Raw genomic sequence first — 10,204 nt, 5'->3', positions numbered from 1 at the left:
AAAAAAAAAAAAAAAAAAAAAAAAAAAAAAAGAGTAAATGTGTTGTTATATATAACAGGTGTTGTATAAGAAAAAAGAGAGAAAAGTAGCACAGTAGTATTTGGATAAGTGCTGCCTATAAAAAGTATATAATTTAATTAAATTAATTAATTATTTAATTAATTAATTAATTATTTAATTAATTTAATGATTATATTTGTTTATTATTGCCCTTTTATTGGATAGGGAGGGCATAAGTTGGTTGTTTGTTTCTTGTTGGTGTATATACCTATAAGTAGTAATAAGGAAGAAGTTGCTTATTTATATATATATGTATAATAAATAAATATAAATATATATTATATATTTATTTATACATATATAAATATAATTAATATATTGTTTCTCTTACATAATTGTATTATTGTTGCAATAGCTACTGCAGCAACTGCAGCAAATGCAGCAGCAGCAGCAGCAGCAGCAGCAGCAGCAGCAGCAGCAGAATGGGTTTGGCTTTGCAGTGTCTGTTGACGAGTAAATATTTATTAATTAAATAAAAGGTAATGTAAAGAAAAAGATAAATACTTATTAATATATATATATATATATATATGCGCATAATAAAGTAAATAAATAAATAAATAAATAAATAAATAAATAAATAAATAAATAATGTATATTTATTGTATATTTATTGTATATTTATATATATATATGCATATTATATGTTACGGACATCTGTGTTTGTTTACTTATGCTATGGTTGTGATTAATAAGATATAAATATATAAATATATATTTATATATATAAATATTATATATATATTTATTTATTTATTTATTTATTTATTCTTTATCTCCTTTAGTATATATGATTATACGTATTGTGTGTATAATAAATGTACATATAAATGTATATATATATATATATATATATACATGAATATTTTATATAATATATTATATATATATTATATAAAATAAATAAATAAATAAATAAATATATATATACATATATAAAAATAATAAAGAAAAAAGTTTGCATGCAGAAGGAGGCAGCGGTATAAATAGTAGTAAATAAATATATAAATAAATATATATATATAAAGGTGTACATGAATAACACCTAGATAAGAAGAGATATGGATTGTTGAGGGTTTATGAGGGTTTAGGGTTTAGGGTTTCTTTATGCTTATTCGTTATGGCCTTCAAAGATATAAACCCTAAACCCTCACCCTATATAGGCCCCCCTCTCTTATAAGAGAGAGAAGGAGGAGAGAGAGCAGCAGGCAGCGAGTAAAGTTATGCATATGAGGGTCTACAGGGGAAATAACTCCTATTGCTAAGCATCCAACCTTTTAATTTATCTTAAGGGTTTCAAATTTATTTCGAGGGTTTAGGGTTTAGGGTTTAGGGTTTAGGGTTTGGGGGTAGAAGAAGGTTGTGTACAGCAGGAGATATGAGGTATTTTTCTTGGAGGTATCTAGGGTTTAGGGTTTAGTGTTAGACAGTAAGCATAACAAGAAATAGGCATCAATGAGCTTGTTGTATCTATTGCAGCTACTGCTGCAGCAATAGCAGCTGCAGCAGCTAGCTAGACAGAGTTAACTACGAAGGTGTACAGCTAGCGATGTAGCAGGGAGGCAAATCTTATCTTATTGTTGTATATACCTAAATAACAAGGAATATACCTAGCAACATATGACCAACAACACGCCATGCATGCAGAGGGGGGAGGAAATCCAATAAAAGGAAACAATAAAAAGGAACAAACTCGTCCTCTGCGTGTTGAGTAGGCGCGAGTAGGCAACGCAGTAATACGTAGATTATCTTCTTTCTTTTATTCCTCTGCTGCTGTCATACAAAGGAGTGGTCTGTCTGTCTGTCTGCTGCCTCGGCAGCAGCCAAGAGCAAGCAAAGTATTGCTATTCTATAGGGAAAATAATTGAATTATATGTACCTTATATAATTCAATACTATAACTAATCTATTTTTTTGTTTATTGTGTTTCTTATGCAGCATTGTATGCAATGCATCCTTGTTTATGCATGCATTATTCACGTATACCCTGTCTTTATTGCTATAATGGTCATGAAGGCAACAATAATAATAAATAAAAATAATAATAATAATTATTATTATTATAATTGTCAATTGTATTCATGAATTCTCTTAAAAAAGAGAGAGAATAAGGCCTATTTATAGCCGCTTTCTGCTGTGCGTGCAACCCACGCTAAGATTATAGATAACTGAATGTTGATATGTATTCGCAGCTTTTGCTGCTGTTGCTGCTGCTGTTGCTTTTGCTGCAGCTTCTTGTGTTGTTAATTTAACTCTTGTCCTTCCTTCATTTTGAAGGTTTTTGTTGTTATTCCCTTGGCTATAAAAAAACAGCCAAGGGCCCGATGGAGGAGAGGGAGAATCTGCAAAAGAAACAGCAATTAGTTTTGGGGTGTATACTGAACTCCTTTCTGCTTCTCTCATGAATACTACACCTTTCTCTTTCTTGTTACTGTGTACGTATCCGTCTCCCTCATTAGGTTCCTCTCTTCGCATGCTTCGTTTCTTGTTTGTGGTTATGCTTTGTTCCTCATGATAAACACTCCCCTCTTTTGTTTTTGTCTCCTTATCCGTCTTTATTATCTCTCCTTCTTCCTCTTGCGTACCTTGCGCTTTGTTTGTTCTGGCGTTCTTCGGGTTCTTTGCCTCTGTTGGTTTGCCTGCCTCTTCTGATGCAGCAGTCGCCCCTTGGGCCATCCGGTGCCTCTTCCTTTCTTTTTCCTCTCCATGTATGCTAATGCCTCCTTCTCTTCCCTCCTGATTAGCTTTGCTGTACGCTCGCCCTGAGCTGCCTGCACACCGTAGAAGGTCTTCACCTCCCTTACAGACAGATACTGCCCAGAAACCTGCTGTATCATAGTACAGCAGCAACATGCCTTCTGTTACTGCTGCTGACGAAGTGCCTTTCGTTGCTGCTCCTAACCCTTCCAATCCAGTAGCTGCTGCTCCTGTATGTGCTATGGCTGCTGTTGCTGTTGCAGCGCCTAGCCCCGTCGCTGCATCCTCCGCACCTGCGGGAACAACAAGTGCAGCAGGGGCAGCAGCAGCAAGGGTAATCCTGCTGACACGTTTGATGAATACTGGCCTCCTGTTGTGAGTTCCCTGTTGCCTCCACAGACCATTTAATACTGCAAAGGGGGAACCGACGACAGACAGAGCCGAACACAAATTGTCCTCCAACCCTGCAAAAAAAACCTCAAAGCCCAAACCACAAAATCTAAACCCTCAACCCTAAACAACGTCTGCTCCACTGCTGCCCCAGCACAAACCCCAAACAAGAAGGTGCTCCTGCTACACTACACACGACTCTGTATATACGTAGCTGTACGAATCTCCCCTCCGTGCAGCCTTTGTTAATCCCGAACCCTAAACCCTCAACAATGAGACTCCCAACATAAGGTCCAAGAATATGCAACGGAATTTCCCAATAGAATCGACGAATCCGGAAGGTTGAAGGATAAATAATTAGGGTTTACGGTTAGGATGTTGTGGTCTTTGGACCTTCGTCAGTGTTGGCGCAGCAGCTGAGACCCATCTTCGCATGTGTGTAGCTTCCATCTTCTCGTAGCCAAAATCCCTCCAACTGTACCGTGTTGCTCATCAGCAGCAGTTGCAGCAGAGAATGATTCGCCTGCTGCTTCTGCCGCTGATTCTGCCGGCTTAGCTCCTCCTGCTGCTGTTGTTGTTGATGCTGCTGCCGACAGCTGCTGAATTCGGCAGAAAATGGCGCTTCACCTCGCCCGACATCGAATGACGAGATTGTGCTGCTGTTGCTGGTGTTGCCGCTGTCTTGCGTGTGAATCCCCAGTGCTGCTGGTACTGCAGTTTCCGCTCCACATACAATTTTGTCTTTTTCAAGGATCAGAAACATCTTCCTCCCATCTAGGGAGAAGGAGCTGAAGAGGAGTCTGTCGTCATCGAACAGCTTTGATATAAAAACAAAGTTGCCTGTACACCCTGACGCTGCTCCCGCCCCTAAACCACCCCAGACTCGCAGCCGGGGGCAGAACTCTTGCTGCTGCTGTTGTGCTGCATCTATTTCTCCTCCTTCTTCTCGTTCCTTCTCCTGCTCGCTTTCTTCTTTCTCTTCGTCACTCTGTTTTTCTCCGTCTCCTTGGCTTTCCGGATGCTGTTGTTGGCCCTGGTGTTGTTGTTGCTGCTGCGGTGGTTGCAAAATCGGCTGCTGCTGCAGGTCCTGCAGGAGTGCCTGTGAAGCCTCTAGCAAACGCTCCAACAATAGTAGCTGGCTTCCGCTTGGCTGCAGCAGCAGCTGAAAGCAACTAGGGTGTATATTCTGGTTGTCGGCAGCAAAAAAGAATGCAGAAGCATCGGCACCAAAACACGCAACAGAAATTGCTGCTTCTAGGCCAAAAAGAGTGTCGCGAGAGGAAGACACAGCTGAGGTAGGAGGAGAGGCAGGCAAGGAAACGAAATCAGTAGCCACACACTCACAAACCAAGGAGCGGACCCAGTCCCACTGTTGCTGCTGCTTCTGCTGCAGGGGTTTTTTGACCCACCAGGTGAGTGTGTGTTGGCGGCTACTACTGCTGCTTCTTGTTGCTGCTGCTGTTGCATAGGCTACAACACTTCCTTCTTTGCTGCTACTGGTAACAGTCCAGAAATGTTCGTTCTGCTGCTGCAAAATGAAATGTTTGTCGCTAATAAATGTAGGGGGTGTTGCTGCTGCATACACGGAGTGCATGCGGTGCCAGTAACCTAACAGCTCCCCAGCCTGCTGCTGCTGCTGCCGCTCATGCTCCTGCTGATGCTGCTGCACCTGCTGCTTGTGCAGGTGCAGGAGATGCTTGTGCTCCTGACCCAGATGGTCCTCTTCCTTGTGTTGCTGCTGCTCCAGTTGCTGTTTTTGCTGCAGCTTTGGGTAAACCGTTTCCCGCTTTTTCCTCTGGGTGCCGAAAGATACTCGAAGCATTGAACACCCTTCAAATGCATCAGCAGCAGCAACTGCTGCTGCTGTTGCTGGTGGTGCCGCTGGTGCAACGGAAGGGTGAGAAGTTCCTGTAGCTTCTCCAGCTTCTGTAGCAGGAGACGCCGAGTATTGCGCATCAACAGAAGCTTGCTGCACTTGCTGTTTCTTGTTCGACAGCTGCTTAAGTAGCAGGTTCGCCCTGCTGCTGCAAACGTTGAGGGAAGGGCAAGTGCTGACGCCCTCTTCCTGCTGCAGAAGCAGCTGCTCCGGAGGCGGCGACAGTGGGCATTGCTGTTCAGACCTCAAATTTTCTTCTACCCCCCGCGGCTGTTGTTGGTGCTGCTTCTCCTTCTGCTGCTTCTGCTGTTTTTGCTGCTGGCGCTGCTGCTGCTTCTGTTGCTTCTGAAGAAGAAGAAGCATTGCACTGGAGCTTAGGAGGGTCGACTGCGGCTGGTGGTATTGAACAGGATTCAACTGCCTCAAAACGAACGACAGAACAAACAAAAGCAGCAGCAGTAACGTCAGCGCAAAAAAAGCAGACACTAGACGCATCTTCCAACAAGATAGCAGCAAACGTAAGCGTTCCGCAGCAGCAGAACGCGACCCCGTCTGTGCATTTGCAGCCTTGTCTGTTGGTGCTGTAGTCGTTCGTGCTGTAGCAGCTGCAGCAGATTTTTCTGGTGCTGCAGTTGATTCCGCTGCTGAAGAGTGCCCTCCTGCAGTCGCAGTCGTCTTTGCCCCTGGCGCTGCAGCCGCTGGTGTTGGTGCAGCAGCTGCCACCGCTGCTTCTGGTGATACTATTGAATCCGCAGCATCTGAAGATGTTGTGGTTGCAGCAGCAGCTGCTGCTGCAACTGCTGCTGCTGCTGCAGCCTGGGTGTTTTGTGCATCCACCCCCATTGATCCCCCGCCGTTTCCGGCGTGATGCACGTCCACGGCAGGTTTGTCCTCTAGCTCGTAAACCCCTAAACACTAAAAGGCGTATATGAAGGTTTTATATCTCCTCTCCTAGGAACAGTAAAAGCTACAACACTCAACACCCTTGCCAAGGTATCCTGCCGAGACGGAGGGTGGAAGAACCACCGTGGTTAATGGTCAGGGCTTAGGATTTAGTGTTTATGGCTTAGGCTCTATGGTGTAGGGAGTATTGTTCAAGTGCAAATGAGCCTGGAATCTGTGCGTGTGTGCTGGCGGGGACGGAGATAAGGCATTTGCTTTGCAAAGCCACGATAAGAAGACAGAAGGGAGGCAGCAGCACAGGGGCATCGAAGCTGTAAAGAGAAAAAAAGGCAAATTAAATTTAAAAAAAACGAAGGTAAGACGCTGCATAGAACGGAAGACGTCGAGGTGCATGAGACACAGACAGGGGGCTAAATACACCACTGGTCTGCTGCTGCTACCGATGCTGCTGTTGTTGCTGCTGCGGTTGCCGTTTCTGGCGGTGTTGTTCGAAAATTGCAGTATTATATTTTCGTCTGTGTATTTTTAAGCAGTACTGCCAAGCCGTAAAATCCCCACTGAGCCCCAGACCCTTGCAGTACACCAAGGGCCTCGATAGTGCACCCGTGAGTTATGCATGAAAAACTGGAAAAACTACTTTTAATATTTGTTTAAGAAGACTTTGCTGCGAACACTTGATTCCCGTCAAATTTTATGATCACTTTACCCCCGATTTTCTTCCCCTTCTACAAAGCACCCAACAGTAACATACAAAACCAGCCCTGGCAGATTATGGGGCATGACTAATTATATGTAGTCAAGCTCGTGCAGAGTGTGGAGATGAACCCCAAACCTACCCTCTTGAAAAGGGGCTACACAGGCAACAGTACGCAAAGACAATCGGCAGCGCCTGTACATACGAGAGGGCTCGTATATGATTGTATGTGGGACTGGTATGCTCTGCGTTCAGGGGAGGTGCGTAGCAACCTATGGCAGGAAGAATCCTCTATCCGCAGCTCCATGCACTTGTGCTTCCCAGCACAGGAAGCCAGGAGACAGGGGAAGGAGGCCCTCTGCTTTTAAGGAACTGTCAAATGTTTTGCTCCAGTTGCATATCACAATACTATTCGGCTAAGATCCAGCACCTGAATGCCGTTTGGTAACACTGGATGGTTCACGGCACGCAGGAGCGAACAACCAACCTCACCATCTCAGCAGGGCGGGACGATGCATACTCATTGACTAGCACCGGATGGCAAATATATACTTTCGTTCGAAAGCTCTTGCCGAACTATTGCTAAATCGTTAAATGCCAATGCATAGGCAGATAGTGAGAACGCAGCAGCCATTACCCTCAGCATACATGTCACACCGTCTTCAGAACTCGAGACTACGGTTTCTTTCCAAATTGCTTATATTTTACTCTTTTAAATACACATGTGATCACATTTGTAACTCAGCTCAGCAGTAGGCTGCATGTGAAGCACTACAGCATCGACCGGGATACCTAGTGGAACCAATCGAAACGGCGTTCTTCAGTTGTACGTTCCCTTTCCACACCGTACATACGTCCTATGCAAAATTCACGGTCATGCTTTGGAATGCCATGGAGGGGCAAATACAACAGTGAATCGAACTGCAAGTTCCTTGGAGCTGCCAGGGGGACGCCAGAGGTTATTAGAGCGGTTTGCTAGAGAGCATTCCTCGGGACAATCTACAGGCCATCCTTGCGCTGTCGGCAAGTGTTGAATGCATGTGCGTGAACATCGCAGCTTAATGCTGGGTCCCGTCTAATTATTCGGTAGTCGTTGCAGTTTCAAAAGCCACGAGGACCAAAAATTTCGCATTCTGTATTTTTGGGTGCGTGCTACTTGATAATAGTTATCAGTACTAGGTACAGCTAGGTTCTTTCAACACCACGTGCCTCAACAGCAAGAATTTACAATCCGCGGTGAGGCCGCGGAGAGGTTTTGACGCTTTGAGTTGTTGCAAGTGAGTGAGATCCTGGTGGTCTGAGTAGGCGGTGACTTTGGAAACCCTCAGCAAGTGCGCCCACTTGTCAAGGGCGGTGACAGGGGCCAGGAGCTCCTGATTGTAAATGGATCACCTTATCTGCTTGGGATTCATTCTCTGGCTCAGGAATCCCATTGATCTTCCCTCTTGCTCCAGGGCGGCGCCCAATGCGTACCCAGATGCGTCGGTAAACAGGTCGAAGGGCTTCGCGGTGTCGGGAATTTGTGGGGTGGTGTAATCGATGAACTTTTGTTTGAGTTATCGCACCACTTGTGTGTGCGCCTCCGTCCACTTAAAATGGGGCCCCTTTTCGTGTGAGCTCAACGAGGGGGCGGGCTACTGTTGCGTAGCCAGGCTCCAAACTGTATCTCTTACTCATTAACCCTCATAAATACTACGGATACTTCTGATTTCTGTCTCTTCCGCTACGTATAGCTATGTTATCTTGGTTCGTTTTCACTCTTCTTCTATTCATGCACCACAAGTCTATGGGTACCCCGACTACTGCAACTGGCCCGTGCTACCTTAACCCGATGCAACCCCAACAGTGTGAAAGCATATAGTGGACCATCAGGATGAGCCGGCACCCTCTCTCCCCCCCCCCTGGGACACTAAGGGCTGCTACACTTACCTGGAGGTCAAGAAGGCGAGGAAGGAGAGCCAGGCCTAGGCGAAGGGAGCTGATTGCGTAATTCTCGTTGCTGCTCGCGCCGGCGGCGTTTCCACGCTCGGATCAGCGCCGGACAACATTCAAGGTGATGTGCTGGTTCCCATGTTGCTCTTTCCTCAGGTGCGCCTCCCCATTTCACGTGATAGCGAACGGAGGCCCCGTGTCCCGCTGATCAAGGATGTACTCCACAAGGAATTGGTCAGTTGGGTTACCTGCTTCATTGGGAACTGACTGCCAACCCACTTGAGCTTCCCAAGGAACTTGGGCTTCCTGTCTCTGATTAGATGACGAAGCGTTTGGATATCTTAATTTTTAAAAACTAGTTTTTGTGATTTTCTATCATAATCTTGTCATCTATGACCCCCAGGAGGCAATGTTCTGTCGATTTTCGACATGCAACATTGCCGCCTGGGTTCACGCGTCCGATCGCTCCCCACACCCTCAGCAGTGTAGCATGATAACCACTTCCTTTTCTGCCCATCTTGTTCTAATTATTTGGAAAACAATTTACACAGGCAGATCTCGATCTGCATCATGCTGCGGCAGCAGAGCCGCAGTCGCCCGTCGCCCTTGAGCAGAGGGGCGTTAACGCCGAAATGGAGGATGCGGCTGAGTACATCAGCGCAGCCTCTGACACTTCTAGCGACTGTGAAAATGTCTTGGAATAGCGGGAAGACGAGATGGATGAGATCAGCGGCCCCTCTTTGGGGGCCCCACAACTGAGCGGCCGTCGCTCACGTCCTAGAAGGCGACCGCAAAGGAGAGGTTTAAGGGAATGTTGGGGCAGCCTAATAACCGGCAGGAGGTCCAAAGCTTGATTCCAAGCGTGGAATCAGCAAACCATCAACTGAGTCAGCTGCAGGGGGCCCACAGGAGGCCCGGCCGCATGTCTGTACGAGACATCGCTCGCCAAACTATCGCATCGCATAGAGCACGCGCCTGCAGCAGCAGTGAAACAAGACCACTCGAGCCCTCCTCAGCCCCCAACGGCACAGAATCAGCCGCAGACAGCGGATTATTTGTCTTTGGTGCGCAATCCACTGCCGGTTGGGAAACATGGAGTACGTTATGTCCCGTATAGGAGGTGGGTTAGGTGAGACGGTAAGCGACTTTCCCTCTGCGTTCCGTCACCGTGAATGGGCCTGTGTAGCGGGGCGCAAACTTTGAGCAATTGTTTAAGGCCGGAAGGTGTTTAGCGCTGAGCCACACCTTGTCGCCAACTGCGTACTCGACAACTCTGCATTTAGGATCTGCGCAATATTTCTGTCGCCACTTTGTGTAGTGAACAGCTGAGCTTCCCTGTTACTACGTATGTCTCCTCGGTATGACTAACTAGGTGTACACTCCACTACTGTAATCTATTCTCCATTCGCATTTAACAGACGTATCAATTTAATATAATATTAATTTCTAAAACATATTTTGAGTCCATATTTTTACGGGAAAACCCAGAATATTAGAACTGACTGTTGACCCTCCCAGAGGTCAGTGCCAGAGTCACAGCACCAACCTCACATCCAATCCCATGGCCGGTGTAGGCTAGCGAGCACTCTGATCCTATTAGGTTTTCCTTTTCCCTAAAAGTGCCCTAAATCCTTAAATATTCTATCTTATGT

At 45.7% G+C, this 10,204-nt stretch overlaps 2 protein-coding genes across 2 annotated transcripts; one reads left to right on the top strand and one right to left on the bottom strand.

The window, feature by feature from the left end:
• Window positions 1-2,178: 2,178 nt before the first annotated feature.
• On the bottom strand, window positions 2,179-5,866 carry EMWEY_00007450 (hypothetical protein, conserved; the record flags this gene model as incomplete). The annotated part of the gene is made up of 2 exons (XM_013478478.1): window positions 2,179-3,221; window positions 3,571-5,866. 2 exons carry the CDS (start codon window positions 5,864-5,866, stop codon window positions 2,179-2,181), a joined length of 3,339 nt encoding a protein of 1,112 aa, XP_013333932.1.
• Window positions 5,867-8,003: 2,137 nt separating this feature from the next.
• On the top strand, window positions 8,004-9,256 carry EMWEY_00007440 (hypothetical protein; the record flags this gene model as incomplete). Its single annotated transcript, XM_013478477.1, has 3 exons — window positions 8,004-8,105; window positions 8,709-8,786; window positions 9,104-9,256. The coding sequence occupies 3 exons, from the start codon at window positions 8,004-8,006 to the stop codon at window positions 9,254-9,256; spliced, it is 333 nt and encodes a 110-aa protein (XP_013333931.1).
• Between the last annotated feature and the right edge of the window lie 948 nt (window positions 9,257-10,204).

Source organism: Eimeria maxima, genomic scaffold, assembly GCF_000499605.1.
Source record: "Eimeria maxima Weybridge genomic scaffold, Emw_scaff44, whole genome shotgun sequence".
Lineage (NCBI taxonomy): Eukaryota > Apicomplexa > Conoidasida > Eucoccidiorida > Eimeriidae > Eimeria > Eimeria maxima.
Note: the sequence above shows the minus strand (reverse complement) of the source record. Positions and strands in the feature narration are given on the sequence as shown.